At 37.4% G+C, this 24,666-nt stretch overlaps 1 protein-coding gene across 4 annotated transcripts in view; it reads right to left on the bottom strand.

Annotated features, from left to right (window-relative positions):
* Positions 1–24,666, bottom strand: part of GRID2 (glutamate ionotropic receptor delta type subunit 2) — a 1,592,807-nt gene that overhangs the window by 251,489 nt on the left and 1,316,652 nt on the right. For all 4 annotated transcript variants that reach the window (XM_081594858.1, XM_081594839.1, XM_081594831.1 and 1 more), the window contains one exon: positions 23,469–23,664. In XM_081594858.1, the coding sequence (XP_081450984.1) occupies positions 23,469–23,664 (196 nt within the window). The remainder of the gene's footprint in view (positions 1–23,468; positions 23,665–24,666) is intronic.

The following is a 24,666-nucleotide window of genomic DNA, read 5'->3' as shown; positions in this document are numbered from 1 at the left end:
GCTTGCTCCTTGGAAGAAAAGTTATGACCAACCTAGACAGTATATTAAAAAGCAGAGACATTACTTTGCCAACAAAGGTCCGTCTAGTCAAAGCTATGTTTTTTTCCAGTAGTCATGTATGGATGTGAGAGTTGGACTATAAAGAAAGCTGAGCACTGAAGAATTGATGCTTTTGAACTGTGGTGTTGGAGAAGACTCTTGAGAGTCCCTTGGACTACAAGGATATCCAAACTGTCCATCCTCAAGGAAATCAGTCCTGAATATTCATTGGAAGGACTGATGCTGAAGCTGAAACTCCAATACTTTGACCACCTGATGCGAAGAGCTGTCCCATTTCAAAAGAACCTGATTCTGGGAAAGATTGAAGGCAGAAGGAGAAGGGGATGGGAGAGGCTGAGATGGTTGGATGGCATCACTGCCTCAATGGACATGAGTTTGAGTAAACTCTGGAAGTTGGTGATGGACAGAGAGGCCTGGTGTGCTGCAGTCCATGGGGTCACAAAGAGTTGGACAGCCTGAGCAACTGAACTGAACTGAAGAAAGAAAAGTTGAAAGGAGGAGAAACTATTGAGTGTTGGGTATAACTAGTTTGAAAAAATATATATTAAGTAGCCAAATCATGAGTAGAGAATATCAAACGGGTAAATGTGTGCTTGCCTAGTTGTTAAGTCGTGGCTGACTTCTTGAGATACCCTGTACTGTAGCCTACCAGGCTCCTCTGTCTGTGGAATTTTCAGGCAAGAATACCAGAGTGGGTTGCCATTTCCTCCTCCAGGGGATCTTCGAGATCCAGGGATCCAACCTGTTTCCTGCATTGGCAGGCAGATTCTTTACCACTGAGTCACCTGGGAAGCCCAAATGGATAAATATTTTTTGCCAATTAGATTGTTCAGTGGCTCTCACAGCATATATAACTAAAACAATGTACTCATAGTACAGACAAACACAAAAACAGGACAAAGATACAATTCTAAGACCTGAGACATAGCTCCCGATTTTCTAATAGAATATTACCAAAACATATACAAAATAGTGTGGACAGTTCTAAGGAATGCAGGGTTGGAAAAAGGGATTTGGGTTACACAGTTTTGTGTATAATATGCAAATCAATTCCAAAAGCACCTAGATTGGCAAACAATTAGATTCTCCTAACATGGAAAAGGAATTTGTCTAAATTTGCAGGTAATTATTTAGTCCAAAATCTCAAAGGGAGAAATGATAAGTAAGACTATCTCTGTTGCTGTAATCATGTAAAGGTGTGTATCCTTTATGTGTTAACAGGGTGAAGAAGAATATTGATATTTGAGTTGAAAAACTGTTAAAAGCTTCCTATGCTTCACACTCAAGTGCAATATTTCACTTGACTATAATTCATAAGTTTTCTGTAGTAGGCTGAATATTTTATACGCACAGTTAAGTACACAAACGTATTAAATGCAATATATTTCTGACAGTAATATAATTTGAGGCAGAAACTTTCTATCATATTTATATATCGCTGGGCAGATGGAGCACTCAAGTTTAACATACAAAGTGAGAATCAGCAAACAAAGGCGCATTGTGTGCTTTATTGTCAAGGAAAGGGAAGTGGTAATTAGTGAGACTCCACCCTTTCCCAGGCAGTGTCATATGGATCCATGGATATATATCCTGTTAACTGAGGGTTTTTCTGGAACCCCACCCCTTAAATTATGTACCTGAAGTGAGTTTCAAACTTGCTTGACCCTAGCCTGGCACTGTGCAGTCCTTCCTGCTTTGCTTCCCGGCCTTCCAGACAAAAGTATAAAACAAATACATACAACTGATCACTTTACCAACCGAAAGACACAGAATTCCACATTCAAACTTCTCTGACCAATGTAACAGATCTCAGTTACATAAATACACACGATGAGACAGATAATTTAAATTAGGTTGAAAAGTTGAGGCCTATTCTATTTTTAAGGCAAATTATTTTACTGAGAGCTTTTTAAGATAATGAATAAGCTGTACCATCCAGAATATAATAAAAAACCAAAAATATCTAAGCCCCTTTAGGAACTCTCTATCAGGCCCCAAGCTTAGAAATTTACAGTCTGAATTCATGAGCTATATGAGATCAATTACTATAAAAGACGATTTCAGTCATTCAAGTTAGAGAAAAAGGCTCAAAATCTAGCTTGAAATTGCTCTATTTAATTCATTTAAGATTTACAGAATGTTTATATATGAATTTTCCCTAAGAGACAAGGGATAAACGGATGAATCAGGTATGAACTCTGAGTCAAAATAGTATACAGCTTAGAAGGATAGACACAGAACATTATAATACTAAGGAGAAAGATCTTTAGTAACAGCTGAGAAAGACCTGGGAAATGAAGAGCAAAGGAGACAAAAAGAAGTCAGTGGAAGGCATGGGCTTCTGATGAGAGGAAAGAAGTGGGCAACATTTGATATATAAGAATATTGAGACATATAAAAGAAATCCAGTACCTTAGTTTAATAGGAACATAGGCATATGATAGGGGAAAGACCATAATAGATCAATGCTTAGTACAGAATAGGTGTTCAGTGAATATTTTTTAAATGAAAATAATGAATAAACGAAGATTGAAAGGCAGGATAATGCCAAATTGTAGAGACCTTCGAATGCTAGGATAAATAAATTGCACTCGAGATAGAGTGGAACACTTACAGGCCTTTGAGCAAAGATGGATCACTATCAGAACTATGTGAGGGAAGATTAACTGGTGGGAGGGGGCCAATCAGTTAGCTGTTTGTATAGTCCAGGAGGGTAGCAATAATGACAGGAAATTACTAAACTGGAAGTAGAAAGTGAAAGGAGGGATGAATGGGAGAAATGCTGTAGAGGCAGAATTGATAGTTAAAGTAATTAATTGGCTCTGAGAAGAAAGATGAAAGCAATGAAAATGACGCCTCAATTTCCAGGGTGGATGACAGGGAGGGTATTGGTGCTTTTAACAGAAATAAGGAACACAGAAAGATAAGCATCAACTTGCAAAGAAAGAGAATTAGTTCAGAGTTAGACATATGGCTGGCAGGGGCACTGGCAGGGCATCTCGGTAGAGATGTGCAGCAAGCAGATAAGTGTTGTCTTGTTCCTAAAAAAATAAATGCTGTCACAAGGGGAGAAGCAACACTTGCCCCTTGATGTGTCCCTCACTTAACCTCTACTTTCTGATTAATTGCAGTAAGGAGGAAAGATAGCGAAGGTTTTATTCCTTAGTGCTAAAAAACTCACAAAAATCATGTATACACTTAGAAAAGCCAAGTCGTATCAATTAAGGTGATAAAAGATTTCAGATTACCTACATGTAGTCGAAGCTCTGGATATTTAAATCCTCTGCTTGGAATGCAAAAAATACAGTGAGAATAAAGTGAGTGGCTTGCTTGGGCTAAACTAGAGCATAGGCCACGGTACTCTAGTTGCTTCAGAATCATCTGAGAAGCTTGTTAGTAGACAGTCCCAGCCTGACCTCAGGAGTCTCTGATTAAGAAATTGTGGAGTGGTCTAAGAATTTATAGTTCTCACAGGTTCCCAGATGGCGTTGATGATGCTGGTCTAGGCCTACACTTTGAGGATCAGCGGCTTGAGGACAAGGTCTTTTAAATAATGTCCAAAAAGTGATTATCAGAAGATAATCTGTGAACAATCAGAAACACTTGGATTGCTTGTTAAAAATTTAATTCTTTTGGTCTCATCCTAGACCCAGTGAATCTTAATATCTGCATTTAGAGTTAGGAAATAAGCCTTTCATGCAACCTGTCTAGGTAATTCCAAGTACCTTTTAAACTTTGAGAACCACTCAAATTATAATGTGAATTTTAATTACCTTTGAAGGACATTAGAGACTAAAGAATAAGGAACAGAAATAAGGAACACAGAAAGATAAGCATCAACTTGCAAAGAAAGAAAATTAGTTCAGAGTTAGACATGTGGAAGAAAGAACAAATGACTAGGAGTTAAGAGAGATGAACTGTAGTCACAGATCTTGACATTAGTTTGCTGTGTGGCCTTAGGTAAAACTTAAGCTTTTTAGGTACAGTTTTCTCATCTAGAAAGAAAAATGATTAAACTGACAGATCTATGATGAATCCTGGGGATAATAAGCAGTAATAGGTAATTCCCAGAGAGTTTAGGAAAACTAGCATTTCTCAACTGGCTGTGTAAGCATAAGATATGGTTTGCTTTTGTTTTGTTGTACTATACATGCCTCTGAGTTGCCTCACTTGCTGGAGGTAGTTGTTAGGTTATTGATCTCTTCTGTCTTTGAGAATCACTATTGGGTGAGCTATTTTTGTGTGCTGGATTGAGTTCTACCTCTCATGAATGCTGGACTTTATATGATTAGCCAGTACAGTCTAATTTTTACTGGAGTAAATGATAGAGATTATAGTGATTCAAGTTTCTTAGCCAAAATAGTATCTCTAAAAAAATGAATATTAAAATAGAATTTAAATTTATATATTCCCTCTCACACTCATTAGGATGGCTACACTCTAAAAAAAATATCAGAATAAGTGATGGTGAAGATGTGGAGAAACTGGAAACTTTGTGCACCACTGGTAGGAACGTACAGCCACTATGAAAACCAGCATGTGGTTCCTCAAAATATTAAAAATAAAGTTACCATATGATTCAGCAATTCCACTTCTGTGGATATACTTAATTGAAAGAAAGGACTCAAATATATTTGTACCATCATGTTCATAGCAGTGTTTTTCACAATAGCTCAAAGATGAAGAAACCCAAGTGCATAAATATACAATATAATATTAGTCTTAAAAAGGATAAACATTCTGACACGTGCCACAACATGGATGAACCATAAGGACATTATATATTAAGTGAAATAAGCCAGTCACAAAGGGACAAATTCTGTATGATTCTACTTATATGAGGTTTCTAAAGTAGTCAGATTCATAAAGGCAGAAAGCAGGATGGTAATTTTCAGGAGTTTGGGGAAGAAGGGAATGAGGAGTGACTGTTGAACGGTTTGAATTTTAGTTTTGCAAAATGAAAAGAGTTCTTGAGATGGATGATGATGATGCATGTATAGTCAAGATACTTCTACTTAACTGTACATCTAAAATGATTAAGATGATAAATTTTATGTTACATGTATTTTACCACAATTTAAAATGCTGCTGCCGCTACTGCTAAGTCGCTTCAGTCATGTCCGACTCTGTGCGACCCCATAGACGGCAGCCCACCAGGCTCCCCTGTCCCTGGGATTCTCCAGGCAAGAACACTGGAGTGGGTTGCCATTTCCTTCTTCAATGCATGAAAGTGAAAAGTGAAAGTGAAGTCGCTCAGTCATGTCCGACTCTTCGCAACTCCATGGACTGCAGCCTACCAGGCTTCTTTGTCCATGGGATTTTCCAGGCAAGAGTACTGGAGTGGGATGACATTGCCTTCTCTGACAATTTAAAATAAATAAATACAAATTTAAATTTCAATAAAATGTATATGTGTGTTAGTCACTCAGTTGGGTCTGACTCTTTGCGATCCCATGGACTACAGCCCACCAGGCTCCTCTGTCCATGGGATCCTCCAAGCAGGAATACTGGAGTAGGTTGCCCTTCTCTTCTCCAAAATGTATATGTTCAATGTTAAATATGGAAATTATTAATATGATGTGTCTAGAGTATATCACAAATCAATTCCTTATGACATAAAAAGAGAAGCTTTACCCTTAGTTATGGAGTTTTCTAAAACCTATTTTTCACTTTTGGATTCTAGTATTTCATGTTATGAATAACAGAAGAAATAAAAGGAAGATTGAAAGCAGATTATTTTCTACCAAATGCAAGTTTGGGTTGATACTGTAATGTATTTATTGGCTCAAAATACTATCAAGGCATTGAAATTTTATTTCCCAGGCTGATTTGGTACCAGATGGCAGAGCCCTAAAGGATTTTGCAAAACATTATTGATTTAAATAAGGGAAATAATAGAGTTATGAGTATTTAACAAGGAGGAATTTGTAATCAGAAGCTTTAGTACCCAAAATGACAATGAATCTGAGAAACATAAAAGCAGAAGGATATGGTAGTAATCATGGCATTTCTGCTTTAGTAGGAGAAGTGAATTCAGCTGTTGAAGAGAAGAAAATCATAGTGGAACACTGATCACATAAGTAAGAGTGAGAGGAGAGGATCCAATGAAGATATGAAAGGACATCTGGAGGCTGGGATCCACAAGATGGCAAACAAAGCCTACATAGGTAGCCTACACACATAGCCTACAGAGCTCCTAAAACTCCTACTGAGGAAAGGTACGTTTCATAACAAACTAAGAATTCCAAGTATGTGTTAAGGTCGATAGCTTAATTTAATGGAAACAAATGTATAGGCATGAAAGTCCAATATCTTAATTTAAAATGTCCATAGAAAAACACTTCAAAAACTGACACTCCTCTCAGTATATATCTTCCACCAGGAAACTTAGTTTTATAAAACTCTTATTTGTATTAATAATGTTAGGGTAAAGAGAAAGTTAGCAAACAGTGGACAGCTTAGAGTCATATTTACAAAACCATTTAGCTTTTCCCATTTTTTGAAAAGTAAATGCTGCTCTTTGAAAGTACTGTCTGGCAAAAGAAATGTTGTCTTATGAAGTGTACACTTGGGCATGTGGGTTTATATTAGGACCTGCCTAAACCATGTTTGCTTGCCAGTACATCTGCTTAACCGACAGTGTAAATGCAGATGCGAGCATGGATTGAAACAGAAAAGCCTGATGGGTTAAAGGTGTGGTAATGAAAAAGACAAAGTAAAATCATCAATAGTTTTTAAAGTAGTATGAAACTGATCATTATAATTAAGTCAATAGAAAAGCAAAAGAAATAAAATTTAGCAGTATATAGATGATGTACAAAAGCTAATACACATTGAAAAAATATTCAACCTAATGAATCTGAAAAGTGAAAATAAAAATAACATACTTTTCATTCATCATTTTGGCAAAAATGAAACAATAAACAAGTAAGATAATTTAACTCTAGCAACTCAGGCAAGAAAGTGGGAGAACACAGCTCTCTTTTCTGTAGAAATTGGTACATTTTTAGAGACTACATTGACAGTGGTAATTAAATTTGTAAATGTACATACTCTAACCTAGAATCCCACTTTTATGACTGTATTTATTTAAAAAAACCCACAAATATATAAAAATAAATGTTCATCATGGTTGCTTTGGGGAGAAAAAGTATGAAACATTAAAAGTGTTTATCAATGGCAATGGTTTGATATCACACAACTGTACTCATTTCACATGCTAGCAAAGTAATGCTCAAAGTCCTTCAAGTTAGGCTTCAGTAGTATATGGACTGAGAACTTCCAGATGTACAAGTTGGATTTAGAAAAGGCAGAGGAACCAGAGATCAAATTGCCAACATCTGTTGGATCATAGAAAAAGCAAGGGAATTCCATAAAAACATCTACTTCTGTTTCACTGACTATCCAAAAGCTCTTGACTCTGTGGGTCAAAACAAACAGTGGAAAATTTATAAAGAGATGGGAAGACCACCATACCTATCTCCTGAGAAACCTGTATGCAGGTAAAGAAGCAACAGTTAGAACAGGACATGAAGAGCAGACTGGTTCCAAGTTGGAAAAAGAGTATGTCAAGGCTGTATATTGTCACCCTGCTTATTTAACTTATATGTAGAGTACATCATGAGAAATGTTGGGCTGGATGAAGCACAAGCTGGAATCAAGATTGCCAGGAGAAATATTAATAACCTCAGATATACAGATGACATCACTCTAATGGCAGAAAGTGAAGAGGAATTAAAGAGCTTCTTGATGAAGGTGAAAGAGGACAGTGAGAAAGCTGGCCTAAAATTCTACAAACAAAAAATGAATATCGTGGCATCTGGTCCCAATCACTTCATGGCAAATAGATTGGGAAACAATAGAAAAAGTGACAGACTTTATTTTCTTGGGCTCCAAAATCACTGCAGATGGTGACTGCAGCCAGGAAATTTAAAGACGCTTGCTCCTTGGAAGAAAAGCTATAACTAACCTAGACAGCATGTTAAAAAGCAGAGACATTACTTTGCCTACAAAGGTCCGTCTAGTCAAAGCTATGGTTTTTCCAGTAGTCATGTACGGATGTGAGAGGTGGACAATAAAAAAGGCTGAGCGGCAAAGAACTGATGACTTTCATCTGTGCTGCTGGAGAAGACTCTTGAGAGTCCCTTGGGCAGCAAGGAGATCCAACCACTCAATTCTAAAGGAAATCAGTCCTGGATATACATTGGAAGGACTGATGCTGAAGCTGAAGCCTTAATACTTTGGCCACCTAATGCGAAGAACTGACTCATTGGAAAAGACCCTGATGTTGGGAAAGATTGAAGGCAAGAGATGGGGATGACAGAGGATGAAATGGTTGGATGGCATCAGCAACTCAATGGACATGAGTCTGAGCAAACTCCAGGAAATGGTGAAGGACAGGGAAGCCTGGCATGCTACAGTCCATCGGGTCGCAAATAGTTGGACACAACTGAGCAACTGAACAACAACAATAATTCATGGAATATTTTGAAGGTCTTAAACTTATATATTATAATATACATATATATATATATGCTAACCTGAAAGAAATTGAAAAAGACAAAAGCAAGAAAACATTTCATTTTATAAAACGTCAAAATGGAAACCGAATAAAAAACTGCATGCATGTTTATGCCTATTAAACATAGAAGAAAGTCATGAAGATGATCAGCCTGCTATTAACAGAAGTAAACTGAAAGTAAAATTGGATGGGTGGAATGGGCTAATTTAAAAATTACAATGGAATTATAATTTTGAATTTTTTGAATTTTTCCAATAGAAGTTTTAAAAATGTATATGCACATTCCAATTTGGGAAGGAATTTTAGAGTAAGAACTAAGCCAAGGCAAAGTGTAATTTAAACTGTTTATTGGATAAAGAAGTTTTGGAACATAATGGAATCACCAGGAAACAAAGACACACCTATCCATTTGTTTTCATCCTGGGGAACTACAAACTTGGAATTCTTTGGTAGAACATTTCGGCATGAGAATGAGGATGTGTTAAATCAGGACTGACATCTGAGGATCCCACTAGGGGCATCTGCCATTTCCTGGGAGGCACACTCCTCTCATGTGGCTCTAAACAGTTTGAAATCAGTGTCCAAAGACTCATTAAAATTAGCTTTAGAAGAAATCTCAGAACTCATCTATTCCCTTTCCACGATTTTGAGGCCCAAGTGACTATATCTTCCTTTCAATCCAGAAATTTCAAATATTTTTGGTTATTCTTTTCACATCTGTTTGTTCATTTAGCTAAAACTATACAATTAACAGAAGCTGAAGATATTAAGAAGAGGTGGCAAGAATACACAGAAGAACTGTACAAAAAAGATCTTCATGACCCAGATAATCATGATGGTGTGATCACTCACCTAGAGCCAGACATCCTGGAATGTGAAGTCAAGTGGGCCTTAGAAAGCATCACTACAAACAAAGCTAGAGGAGGTGATGGAATTCCAGTTGAGCTATTTCAAATCCTGAAAGGTGATGCTGTGAAAGTGCTGCACTCAATATGCCAGCAAATTTAGAAAACTCAGCAGTGGCCACAGGACTGGAAAAGGTCAGTTTTCATTCCAATCCCAAAGAAAGGCAATGCCAAAGAATGCTCAAACTACTGCACAATTGCACTCTTCTCACACGCTAGTAAAGTAATGCTAAAAATTCTCCAAGCCAGGCTTCAGCAATATGTGAACAGTCAACTTCCAGATGTTCCAGCTGGTTTTAGAAAAGGCAGAGGAACCAGAGATCAAATTGCCAACATCTTTTGGATCATCAAAAAAGCAAGAGAGTTCCAGAAAAACATCTATTTCTGCTTTATTGACTATGCCAAAGCCTTTGACTGTGTGGATCACAATAAACTGTGGAAAATACTGAAAGAGATCGGAATATCAGACCACCTGACCTGCCTCTTGAGAAACCTGTATGCAAGTCAGGAAGCAACAGTTCAAACTGGACATGGAACAACAGACTGGTTCCAAATAGGCAAAGGAGTACATCAAGGCTGTATATTGTCACCCTGCTTATTTAACTTATATGCAGAGTACATCATGAGAAACGCTGGTCTGGAGGAAGCACAAGCTGGACTCAAGATTGCCGGGAGAAATATCAATAACCTCAGACGTGCAGATGACACCACCCTTATGGCAGAAAGCGAAGAAGAACTAAAGTGCCTCCTGATGAAAGTGAAAGAGGAGAGTGAAAAAGTTAGCTTAAAGCTCAGCATTCAGAAAACTAAGATCATGGCATCCGGTCCCATCACTTCATGTCAAACAGATGGGGAAACAGTGGAAACGGTGTCAGACATAATTTTTGGGGGCTCCAAAATCACGGCAGATGGTGATTACAGCCATGAAATTAAAAGACGCTTCCTCCTTGGAAGGAAAGTTATGATCAACCTAGATAGCATATTAAAAAGCAGGGACATTACTTTGTCAACAAAGGTCCACCTAGTCAAGGCTATGGTTTTTTCAGTAGTATTGTATGGATGAATGTGAGTGTTGGACTGTGAAGAAAGCTGAGCACCGAAGAACTGATCTTTTGAACTGTGGTGTTGGAAAAGACTCTTGAGAGTCCCTTGGACTGCAAGGAGATCCAACCAGTCCATCCTAAAGGAGATCAGTCCTGGGTGTTCATTGGAAGGACTGATTTTGAAGCTGAAACTCCAATACTTTGGCCACCTCATGCGAAGAGCTGACTCAGTGGAAAAGACCCTGATGCTGAGAAGGATTGGGGGCAGAAGAAGGGGACAACAGAGGATGAGATGGCTGGATGGCATCACTGACTCGATGGACATGAGTTTGGGTAACCTCCGGGAGCTGGTGATGGACAAGGAGGCCTGGCATGCTGTGTTTCATGGGGTTGCAAAGAGTCGGACAGGACTGAGTGACTGAACTGAACTGATACAATTAACAACTAATTGGCAGGTTCAGATGATACATGACCGAGGATGCATCTTTGATCCATGGCACAAACTGCACCTCCTATCCCCTTCACTTTACTATAGTTCTGTGTTGATTAATTTTAGGCATCAAATTGACTGGGTGATAGAAAAAACAGGTATCTTGTGAAACACTATTTCTGAGTGTGTCTATGAATTGGTGGACTAAGAAAGCAGACTGCCTTGCCTGATGTGGGTGGGCACCATCTCACCTGTGCAGGACCAGAACAGAACACAAAGGCAGAGGAAGGATGAATTCTCTTTGGCTCTGAATTCATGAGCCAAGACCTTAGTCTTTTCCTGCCTTTGGGCTGGGATTTATGCCATCAGCATTCCTAGTTCTCAGGCCTTTGCATGTGGACTGAAATTTACATCATTGGCTTTCCTGGGTCTCCAGCTTATAGACAGTAGATCCTGGGATTTGTCAGCCTCTGCAATCTCATGAGGCCCCAGTTTCTTATAATAAATCTCATTCTCTGTGTGTGTGTGTATGTATATACACACATACACATATATACACATATATGTATATATAAGTATATAAATATATATAGGCTATAGATATTTATCACTATATATAAAATATGTATAGATGTATAGGATTATTTATATACAGAGAGATAGCTAATTTAGGATATATCTTTATCTATATCTACTGTATCTTATTGGTCCTATTTATCTAGAAGACTCTAACACAAGTCAGTTCAGTCACACAGTCATGTCTGACACTGCAACCCCATGGACTGCAACATGCCAGACTTCCCTGACCATCACCAACTCCCAGAGCTTACTCAAACTCATGTCCATTGAGTCGGTGATGCCATCCAGCCATCTCATCTTCTGTCATCACCTTTCCCTCCCACTTTCAACCTTTCCCACCATCAGGGTCTTTTCAAATGAGTCAGTTCTTTGCATCAGGTGGCCAAAGTATTGGAGTTCCAGCTTCAGCATCAGTCCTTTCAATGAATATTCAGGACTGATTTCCTTTGGGATGGACTGGTTGGATCTCCTTGCAGTCCAAGGGACTCTCAAGAGTCTTCTCCAACACCACAGTTCAAAAGCATCAATTCTGTGGTGCTCAGCTTTCTTTATGGTCCAATTCTCAAATCCATACATGACTACTGAAAAAATCATAGCTTTGACTATACAGACATTTCTTAGCAAGCAATGTCTCTGCTTTTTAATATGTTGTCTAGGTTGCTCATAGCTTTTCTTCCAAGGAGCAAGCATTTTTGAATTTCATGGCTGCAGTTACCGTCGGCAGTGATTTTGGAGCCCAAGAAAATAAAGTCTGACAGTGTTTCCATTGTTTCCCCATCTATTTCCTGTGAAGTGATGGGACCGGATGTCATGATCTTAGTTTTCTGAATTTTGAATTTTAAGCCAACATTTTCTCTCTCCTCCTTCACTTTCATCAAGAGTCTCTTTAGTTCTTCTTTGCTTTCTGCCATAAGGGTGGTGTCATCTGCATATTTGAGGTTATTGATATTTCTCCTGGCAATCTTGTTTCCAGCTTGTGCTTCATCTAGCCTGGCTTTTTGCATGATGTATTCTGCATATAAGTTAAATAAGCAGGGTGACAATATATAGCCTTGACGTTCTCCTTTCCTGATTTGGAACCAGTCTGTTTTTCCATGTCCAGTTCTCACTGTTGACCTGCATACAGATTTCTCAGGAGGCAGGTCAGGTGGTCTGGTATTCCCATCTCCTTCAGAGTTTTCCACAGTTTGTTGGGATCCACACAGTCAAAGACTTTTGCGTGGTCAAAAAAGCAGAAGTAGATGTTCTTCTGGAACTCTCTTGCTTTTTTGATGATTCAATGCATGTTGGCAATTTGATCTCTGATTCAGTGTGTCTTTTCTAAATACAGCTTGAACATCTGGAAGTTCTTGGTTCACGTACTGTCGAAGCCTGGTTGGAGAATTTTGAGCATTACTTTGCTAGTGTGAGAGATGAGTGAAATTGTGTGGTAGTTTGAGCATTCTTTGGCATTTCCTTTCTTTGGAATTGGAATGAAAACTGACCTTTTCCAGTCCTGTGGCCACGGCTGAGTTTTCCAAATTTGTTGGTATACTGATTGCAGCACATTAACAGCATTGTTTTTTAGGATTTGAAATAGCTCAGCTGGAATTTCATCACCTCCACTAGTTTGTTCATAGTGATGCTTCCTAAGGCCCACTTGACTTCATACTCCAGGATGTCTGGCTCTAGGTGAGTGATCACAGTGTTTTGGTTATCCGTATTATGAAGATCTTTTTTGTATAGTTCTTCTGTGTATGTTGCCACCTCTTCTTAATATCTTCTGCCTCTGTTAGATCCATACCATTTCTGTCGTTTATTGTGCTCATCTTTGCATGAAATGTTCCCTTGGTATCTCTAATTTTCTTGAAGTGATCTTTAGTCTTTCCTATTCTATTGTTTTCTTCTATTTTATATATATATAAGATATAAACTAACACAAGTAGTTTATATCTAACTGTAATTGCTTTTTGTTTCTGCACATACATTGTTCTGTTTACCTCAACTTTTTTGTTCAGGCTGCCTCTTCCCTATGCTACTTAATCCTCTCTGTCTTTAACTTAATTAAATCCTGCTTATTCTAAGTTTGATATTACTCCTACAGGAAGCCTTTGTGATCTGCACCAGTCTCATCCTCCAGGCTACAATAGGTCCCCTTTCTCCGTGTTCTCCTATACCTTGTATCTCTCTGTTGGGTAGCTGCTCTTCTTCATTTTACTGGCCACCTTCACTAAACCAATCCATCTCTTCATCTTGTGTACCTAAAATAACAGTTTCTGATACCTATTAGCCACTGACTAAATACATGTATGTTATAGGATTGAGTGAATATATACATGCCTTGGCATCAGATGTAACTAATTAAAAGAATTGGAGTAGGTGTAGCTCTCATCATGGAGTAAATCACTATATGAAAAAAGCAATTTTAAAAGTACATGCTCTGTGTATGGTGGTTCAGTAGTGTCATCTTTACATACACAAGACATCACTTTATTATTTTCCTTTTACTTTAGAGAATTATGCATATTTTTTTCTGGGCATCTAAAAAAAATCTTTATTTGTAGTTTTCTTTGTGTTCTATAAGACCTGACATATTCTAACTCAATGTAAAATGCTCAGGACTGCCTAAGAAGTATATGGTTTTAGATTTCTCCTTTCCTCTTTGAGAAAATATCTAATCAAGGCTAATTGATTTCAACATCCATGAAGATTATTAGAAACAAAAATAAGTTTTAAAAATAATACTAATAAAAACAACAACACCCAATCCCAGGCATCAGAAATGCATTAGAAGGGTTGCTGGAAATTATCTCTATATGTTTTTTCATTCTTTCACTGGTTCTGTTCTTTTATTGTGTGATAACTGACACATACCTAAAAACTCTGGTTTCTGGAGAGCAGAAAATAGGCCAGTGGGATCTGAGCTCCCAGCTGCAGGGCAAAGTGCTCAAGTGAATCATATATTTGTTTGAATCATTTGGCAAAAGGGCACATGTAGCAAATAGACTGCTACCTCTAAACCCTCTGGCATGACAGCCCAGGATTCTTGGCATTTTCATAGACCCAAGCTATTTAGTATTTTGCCTTGCTTTTCTCTCCAAGTTGTATTCAGTCTGATTATTCATTTCTGTAATAGGGGCCTGACCCCGATGTTAGGGTCATGTACCTAGTCAGTATATGACTACAACACTTACTGAAGCTCAAGCTAGCTCTTACCCTTTCTCTGCTGCTGGCTCATGAACTGTCGTCTACTCTGGCATTTTTACTCAATGGCAAATGAAGGTATAGTGCTCTAAGAGGACGGGGAATGGAACAACCAGCAGAGAATATGGCCAGTGTGGTTCATAGGTTTGAAGTCCCTAAGACCAAAAGTTATTATAGGTAAAACTAAATAACAGTTGAAGTTTGTTTTCTGCTTACAATGTTTTTTTTTTTTTTCTTTTACGTAACTTGGTTCCCACTTGTCAGCTGCAACCTTTCCCGTCGTCCCTCAGCTGTAGGAAGCGATGCCCTCAAATCTCTCGGCTCTTGGTAAGACTGCTCTTTGTCAGGACTCCTCTCCGTCAGTGTCACCGTGATCCTGGCAGCATGCTCACCCACCCTGTCACCGCATATTCACCAACTAGCTAAGTGATCTAGAGCCTAAAGTCCATATTGTTTCTAAACCTCTCAGTGCCCAGCATCATGAAAAATCTGACTTCTAAGTCACTCCTCAGTACTTCTTGATTTGAATCTGTGTGCTGCCTGGTTTTGACCAATTTTCCCATTCCTTTCCAACGGTCTAGACTCTTCCATTCTGGTCTACAGAACCCTATCATCTCTGTGACCCATATATTTAGGGAGATCATACAATTTATTGTTTTGATGAGAATACTCTTGAGAGTGGAATGGAACATCTGGTAAAATTAATGCTGTTCCAAACCAAGACATACAGTTATTCTCCCTACACCCTCAATCCGTTTTTTTGTTTTTAAATTTCCTTTTTCGGTTTTTAAAATTTTCTTCCTCCAATACGTTGGCCACCTTATCTGAAGAGCTAACTTATTAGAAAAGACTTTGATGCTGGGAAAGATTGAAGGCAAAAGGAGAAGAGGGCAGCAAAGGTTGAGATGGCTGGATAGCATCACTGATTCAATGGACATGAACTTGGGCGAACTCCAGGAGATGGTGAGAGACCGGGAGGCCTGGCATGCTGAGGTCCATGTGGTCACAAAGAGCTGGATATGACTTAGCGACTGAACAACAACAACACAATTTCCTTTTCCTTTCTTTTGCTAAATAGAACCTACTTCTCCTCAAGAGATACCACAGCGCCTTTGGTCTTCTCAAGTGATGACTATTTTTCTTTTCTACAATATTCACACCACTGTTGCTGGATCAGGGGTAGGTATTCTCCTTGCCCTTTAAACCAGTTTTAGACCCTTGTCTCTGAAGTCCTTCAGCTTTGAAACTCATGCTATCAGACTTTACTACATGCTACTCATTCTTACTGCAGACATCTGCTAATTCTGTCACTCCTCCAAACTTACTTAAAGATTTTATCACTTGCCTCTCTGTCACCCTCAAATTCCACTTCTGTGGTTATTCTTGGTGATCTGATTATTCACATAGACATCCTTTCCCAGTACTTGGCTTATCAGTCTCTTGGCTTCTACTTCTCCAAAGATCGTGTCTTTTCTCCCACATCAGCCACCCACTCTCATGTCATTTTGTTTCCGACGCCAGCACTGTCTTCATCATCTCAATTTCAGATGTGTCATCTCAGAACCAAACTTCATATTATTTCCAATCCTATCTTTCTGGTTCACTAACTCCAACAATTCTCCAATCATATCTAGACCTATAGTCCATTGTTCATGCCATCCGTTTGTTAGTCTCAATTTCCTTGTGCTTTGGCTTCCTTCCTATATAGCTCAGATTTCATGATTTGTAATAGAGATCATTTTTTTACATATACTCTCAACTTCTTCACCTCACTGTCTTCTACCATACTTATCTGGCAAACACCATTCTGGTGAAATTGGCAGCTGAAGATAGAGAGGCTAGAGAAAACCCCACAATCACGCTGATTAGTCCCAATTTACAGTCATAACCACTACTGCAAAAGGGTCTTTAGTCTTGTTTAGGAATCTATTACATTTCACTAGTCTAATGGTTCCTCCCATTCTCCAGAACAACCATGCCTACTTTTTCTTTCTTTAAATCTCCAGAATCTCTATCCTGCTTTGCTGATGACCTTGGTCCCTGGTTTGTTTATTTTTTTTTTGAGTAAATATAAGCAGTCAAAATGAATTTTCACGTGCTCCCATCACCATATCTTCCAACATATCTGAAGGTATGCCTATATACTCTACCCTCTCTCCTCTTACTATGGCTAGATTGTGCTCCTAAATCCGACCCTCCACTTGTACACTGGATCCTGGCAGTTCTCCTGTCTCTCTCCTGCATCATGAGTATTGCCTTCTTTATTATATTGTCCCATAAGTATACAGACACTGTATATCTTCTCTCATAAAAAAAAATTTCCTGAACTTCACATCCCACCCCAGGAATCCGTCCTATTATTCACTATTTCCTTCTAGGAAAGCGCCTTTAAAAAGTGCCTATTCTCATAATCACCACTGTCTCTTTTCTTTTTTTCCCTCTCCAATTGAATTGTAATTCCTGCTTCTTTCACTCTACCAGATCTGCTACTGGTTATCAAATAAATCATTAATTCTTAGTCTTCATCATATTTGATCCATGAGCATCATTTGACAGTTGTTCATTTGAGCTTCCATGAGACACTTTTTTCATTTGGCTTCTAAACAATCGCTCTTGGTTTTTCTCCTGCCTCACTGGCTGATCATTCCCTGACTCTGCTATACCCTTTTATTAAAATCCCCCCCCTCTTCTAAATATTAAACTGTCCCATGGATTAGTTTAGATATCTTTCTTCTCTAGATACACACATGTCCTTAGTGATAGTATCCAGTCTGATGACTTTAAAAGGCAAACACTATGCTAATCATCCCCAGACGTTTATCTCCAGCTGGAAATTTCTCCTAAACATCCAATTCATATATGAAGCAAACTTCTTGGCATCTTTGCCTGGATAATTAAGAAGCATTTTATATTAACTATCATGCCAAAAGCAAATTTTAATTTGGTTTTTAAAACCTGCTTTTCCCATAGTTTTCTCAGTCACAATAAAAGGAAAATTCCTTTTTCCAATTACATAAGTGAAACACATCAGATGCATCTTTAACTCTTTTTCATACCCCCACATTCAATCTTCTAGAATATCTCATCAGAACTATCTTCACAATACATTCAAATTCAACCGCTTCTTACCACTTTCACCATAACTCCCCAGTCCACCCACCATCATGTCCCACTTGGAAGATTATGGCGGCCTCTACACTGGTCTCCCTGCTTCCAGTCCCTGCCTGTCTTCTACACAGTACCTAGAGTGGACCTTCAAAAGTCAGTCAGACCAGGTCACTCTTCTGGCCTCAAGCCTTACATGGTTTCCTATATCAGAGTAAAAGCCAAAGTAATTTACATGGTTTCAAAATATTACATCAGTGATTTTCAATCTTTGTTGTGAGTCAGAATCACCTGAATGATTTAAGATATTCAGATGCCTTTCATTCCACGGTTAAGATTATAATGGGTAAAAGGGTCAAAAGGTGCAAACTTCCAGTTATAAAATAAGCAAGTCATGGGGATGTAATATACAGCATGGTGACCATAGTTAACAATATTGCACTGCATTCCTGGAGCTATGCTATCCTCCCTCACAATCTTAGAACATCCAGACATGCTCCCACCTCAGGGCCTTTGCACTGGCTGACCCTACGTCTGAAAAAACTTTATCCAGGTGTATATTTCTCTTCTACCTCCACCCCTCACTTACTTCATGTATTAATATTTATTCCAGTGTCATTGATTGCTCCTGAAATACAACATATTTTATTTATCTGGTTTATTGTTTGCCTTCTCCACTGGAATGTATACTCCATGAAGGCACTTTTTTTTCATTTATGTTCATTTCAATGACCCAAACACTGACTGATACATAGCATATGCTCAATAAATAACTATTGGATGAATTCATTATAAAACCTCAGTTATATTTTTCAAATCACATTTTTTCCTGCTTATGCAAAAAATCCTAAGAAGAGGAAGGCAGAAACACATTTGTTCTAGTTTAAATGGGCTAGTGTGGTACAGGTGAACGTCTCTTAAGAATAACAGATTAGAACTTGTTTACCTAACTCTCATTTTTACAGGTATCTTTAGTATAAGCAGACCAAAGCTGTTAGAAGGGATCAGAATTTACCTCCAAGTAAGAAAAACAATGAGACTAGTAGTACAATAGGGACAAGCACAACCTAAGACATTAATGGGATCCATTTAAAATTGCAATTAGATTGGGAAGATTGTTTTCACAGTGATGCAGGCTTTTCTGGTAGGGAGTTACTATATATATATATATATATATGAATTCCTGTCAAATATACTATAGATGAAGTTTGGCCTTTTGTGGAATATTGACTTATAAGACCTCAGGGGTCTTTTCTGCCTGTACAAATTAGAAATCAATGGCAGAGAACAGGGAGTTTCTGTGTGAGATGTGCAAGACTGGTTACTCCAGGAAGAATCCACCAGAAACATTTCATGTGTTATAGTTCTCAGACTCATGAACTCCCAGCGAGCTTTAGCAGGTGAAGAGGAGGTTATTGTTTGTTGGTTGGTTGATTTTGTGTTTTAATAAAAGCTGGCCAAGACCTTGAAAACTGAACCAAAATACATTTTATTACAACTACCTAGCCTCTGTCTAATCAGTTTTCAGCTGTCTCTGATAATGGTTGAAAGAAATGTAGACAATAAGCAAATTTCACTTTGATATTTCCCATTATAAATTAATAAGAACATTCTTCACTACTCCTCTACTAAATCAGAAAACTGAATATATGGGGTGTAATAAATACTTGGGGACTTGATTGGCAGTTTTAAACTTGTAAGCCATCTTTTTCAGCAGACTATCAGGGAAAAGAAATAGAAATTGTTCTCTACATCTTTTATTGCATTATCTTTTTTTATTATGTTATAATTTTAGGTTAACCTTAGGAAATACCAAATAATAATGTTTTGTAATAAGAAATCACTCACATATACATTCTTTCATGTAACCTTTAGAGTCATCTTAAGAGTTTATTATTCTAACCATACTATTTTATTGATGCTTCTACATATATATATGTATGTGTGTGTGTGTGTATGTATGTATATATATATATATATTTAATAATGATCAAAACCATAAGAGGCAGAAATTCTTAATATCATGATAACAATTCTGAGTCCCAGAAATGTTAAGTAACTAGTCACATTTACACATTTTACCTAAAAAAATGAACTGGATTCAAACCTATTTATATGCCTGCAAAGTCCAGGCTTTTAATTCTCACACTGATAATTTTACAGATGAGAAGAATAAATCTTAGAGAAACCAAGTAATTTGCCCAAAGTACAGAGCTGAGAACTGGAAGAAACAAGAATGAAAACCAGAGAGTTTTTTTCTAAGACCAGAGTTCTTTCCACTCTTCATAACAGATTAAAAAAAAAGTATGACATTAACAACAGTATAAAAACCACAAGCCCAAGTTGAAAAGCAATGGAATGGTTATGTAGTAAAAGAAAAAGAAATATGAAAGCCTAAAATTAATTAACTAAATTTCATAGTACATGCTACAAACCTGTCAATAGCTGAGTCTAAAACACTTCTATGTCATAGACCCTTAGATAGGAATTTTCTGAGTGTAAATATTTACAGCTTATTTTTACATATACACATAGTTAAACAGCATAAATTTTTTAAAAAACCCAGAAAATGTAGGAAATTCTATGTACATACTTAAAAAGAAGAGGTTTTCTTAAAGAACACTGAAGACCTTAGATGATATATAAGTATATCTTAAAGCTTCCCTGGTGACTCAGACAATAAAGAATCTGCCTGCAATGCAGGAGATACAGGTTCGATCTCTGGGTTGGGAAGTTCCCTTGGAGAAGGGAATGGTAACCCACTCCAGTATTCTTGCCTGGAAAATGCCATGGACAGTGGAGCCTGGCAGGCTACAGTCCATGGGATTGTAAAGAGTCAGACATGACTGAGTAACTAACACAAAGCATCTATGTAGCAACTGATGTTATCTCTAGATTTATATATTATTTGGGAAATACTGGGATGTCAGAAGTGTAACCAGTTTATAATAATACAAAGAATGACAGGTAATAGTGTGTATTTATGTGTGTGTGTGTGTGTGTGTGTGCGTGTATGAACATGGGAATGAAACAAGGTGTTAGTTTAGCTGGCTACCTTAGATATTTACAAGTTTCTTGTGGTCTCACTATTTTCATTATTACCCAATTCCCACATGGAAGTTATAATGATCTTCTTGATAAATAAAAATGAACCATTACATTCTGCTATTTCAGTAGCATCTTTTTTTTTTTATTCAAATAAAATCCAAGTTCTTAACCATGGGCAAGGTCCTGTATGATCTATCCCCTGCCTACTAACTTCATTCTCCACTTTTTCTCATTCAACAGTGTCCACTTCATGTAGATTTTAAAACTGGTTTCTGAATGGATCGTTGGGCCTTAGCCTATGCTAAGCATTGCCTGAACGCATTGTCACCCTGTCTTCTACATTACTATCTCCTGATCAGACAGATTACAGTTAATATCTTATATCCTTAGGAAACTTACCTGATCACTGCTTCTCAAGCAAATTTCTACAATAGCATCCTATTTGTCTTCCTGATAGCATTTATCATAATTTAAACCATTTTGTTTGATCATGTATTTTAGTTTCCTTTTCAATCTGTCTCATCAGACTCTATATTTCATGAATCCAGGCACTCCCCTGCAGTCAAGTTTACCTCCAGTTCCTATCTCAATGCCTGATTCATAATTGTTAATTAGCAAGTACTGGATGAATGAATGAATGGAGTGAATATGTATGTTTGAAAAATATTTTATTGGGAATTTGTATCTGTGGAGATGAGAAATTGAATTTTCTCTGGAGAATGTTTATGGTATAGAAAGAGTTTGGAAAGTATGAGGAGCTTTAAATCCAAAATTGATAAAAATATAAATTTTGAACTTCAATTTATACTCAAGAAAGAAAAATTCTTTCTTAACAATAAACAATATGAAGGAAAAGAACTCTTTCAAAAACTATTCTGAGGCTTAAATTCATCCACATCCAGTGAGTAACTAGTAAATCCTAAAATCTATCCTCCTTTCTCCCCACTACAACATCTAAGTTCATTCACCCACCAAATCTCACCTGCCTCCCCCATGCCCCCAGTAAGTGGAGGGTACTGTGTTGAAATTCTAAGAACCAATAGGCCTCTGGACAAAAAGAAGAAACACATATTTCATGATCGGTACCTGGGCCATGGGAAACTGGGATTCAAATAATGAAGGTGAAGGAGTTAGAAGTCGTTGCTAACATTTCAAGGACAGTCACTTATTTAAAGGCATCATTTATACTCAGAAAGACCTTTATGTCAGCATTAGTAGTTTTTAAATAATAGTATCAGTGTAGTGACTGAAAAAATTACGAGGGTGACACTAGGAAACCATAGCAAGAGCAGTAGTAAAGGACAACATATGAAAAGGTATAGAATAATCCTAGAACGTGTGACAGAATGTGGGCTTCCCAGGTGGTACTATTGGCAAAGAATCTGCTTGCCAATGCAGGAGACATAAGAGATGCAGATTTGATCCCTGGGTCAGGAAGATCCCCTGGAAGAGGGCATAGCAACCCACTCCAGTATTCTTGTCGGGAGAATCCCATGGACAGAAGAGCCTGGCAGGCTACAGTCCATAGGGTCACAAAGAGTTGGACATGACTGACACCCACATGGCAGAATAATATTTACAGTCAACAAAACATTTTCCGACAAGGTAGTCTTGAATTTGCCTTCTAAACAAGGAATTTAGACTTGGAGTTCAAATTGTTATGCTGTGAAAGGTGACAGAAAAAAGTATATACCACCACTGATGCTGTTATTGGACATTTATTCATTCATTCATCCCATAATTACTTATTGAAAGTCAGCCCTTGTGATTTTCACTGTGAAATACACTGGGATAATTTTAAGCAATAATCATTCATTTCTCTCATGGAGGTTGATGGGGCCTGAGGAAGAAAGAATTACTTCTATGTACATGTTTATAAGCCACAGCCCAGAATAAAAACTAACTTTGTTTTTCATACAAAGGATGGCTCTCGGTGTTTTTTTTTTTTTTTTTTAATAACTTCTAAATAATGATTTTATAAAAATAAGCTATTAATAAAGACTTTCATTTTTGGAAATAGACATTCATAGAGACCGTATTTGTGGACAAGATTAACTTTTACTCACAGAGAACTTCACATAATCATAGAGTTTTCATCTAAAAACAGATGTAGTGTAGAAAACAACCAGAGTTGTTTGAAAACTTGGATAACCTGAATGATATTTGGAATGGGATTTGTAAAAGCCTTTTCCAGTCTTCATGTGTATAAGTCCCTGACCTTGTTCTGAACAAAATACCAGCTCATATTTTCTAGTTTTGAAATTCTGTTGTAAAAGGATCCTTAGCCATACCAGAGAAATCTGTGAATTCCCTCTACTGGTGTGGTGAGTCACCTCAAAATCTTGTTAAATCAATAAAAGGCATAATTTAACTGAAAACTCCTGCATTTTCTTCTCTAGGGGATCTTCCCAAACCAGGGATCAAACCCACATCTCCTGGCAGGTGGACTCTTTACCACTGAGCCACCTGGAAAGGCTTAACTGAAAACTCTATGTCAAAGTTAAAATTACAAAAAGGAAGTATCAACCTCAGTTTAGCAATTCCAATATTAGGGACAGAATGGTAGACTACGAACACAGAACTATGGCCAGTACCTTTTGAATGCCTGCTTGGGATTCCAGAACGTTATTCTCTGATCCATTGCTTCGGTTGATCATCCGCCACATTTGGGAATACATGCTGTCCCTCTCAAAAGGATTCATTCCCTTCATGCGAACATGTTCATATACTGCAGAGTCCAGGACCGTGCCGTAAGGGATATCTGTTTGCTTGGAAAGGTCCTGGAGAGACCTTGATTATTGGGAGAGCAGAGAGACACAAGACAGAGTACTGAATACTTTCAAATGGAAATAAAGGAAGCAAAAAGTAATATACATAAATACAAATGTCAAATTGCTTTTTTTCTTTTGTTGTTTCTTAACATTAAGATATAATAATAGAAAGAGAATTGCTGTAAGGGTGTATAGAACCTACATGGATCACAAGACAAAAATCATTACTAAAGGAAAGGTGGAAATTTCGAGTGACAGAGCAAGGCTATTTTTTTTCCCTGTTGTGAGAAAAAAAAATAAAGCAATTGCAATCAAAGCAAAGAAAAATGAAATTATATTGCTATATAATCATATAGTTTTTTAAAATTTCAGTATGTTGCAAGCTTTAAGCTTATGTTCTTTTAGGTGACAAGGCTTCAACATTCTTATAAAATAATTACATTTTGTATAAACAACATGTTTGGGTAGGTGTATACTTAAAAACTAGTATTTGTAATAGTCATTACTTATTGAGTGGCTACTCCACACATGCTATGTAGTTGGCATACATTATCCTTACAGCAATGCCTCATGTTCAGAGCTATTTCACCTATTTTATAGATAAGAAAACTTAGGTACAGGGAATAAAGGATTAGCTTAGTGTGGCACAGTCAGTGAAGGATAAAGACAGAATTCAAATGTAGATCTGACCAACTCCGAAAACCATATTTCTACTGCAAGATGCTGACTTTAATCTCTATATTTATTTATTTATTTTTGCTAGATTTGCTTTAAGTGTGTGTGTGTGTGTGTGAGAGAGAGAGAGAGATTTCTATTTGTATTAAAATAGAGTAAATTTCATGTTTCTGCAAAGCTGAATATGTTTTCAGCTTTCTCTTTTACAGAATAATGTTCTAGGATTTTCAAATCAATCTGTAAGTTACAGACGGTATCTACTTGTCCCAGGTTATTCATCTCTAAATTGATGGTCAATTTCCTTATATTTGAGTTTCTGATAAGACACTCTTATACTTTCTAACTT

This window comes from Giraffa tippelskirchi, chromosome 1 (genome assembly GCF_054371585.1).
Source record: "Giraffa tippelskirchi isolate mGirTip1 chromosome 1, T2T-mGirTip1v1.2.pri, whole genome shotgun sequence".
NCBI classification, from domain to species: Eukaryota; Metazoa; Chordata; class Mammalia; order Artiodactyla; family Giraffidae; genus Giraffa; species Giraffa tippelskirchi.
This window is presented reverse-complemented; position numbering and strand designations above follow the sequence as displayed.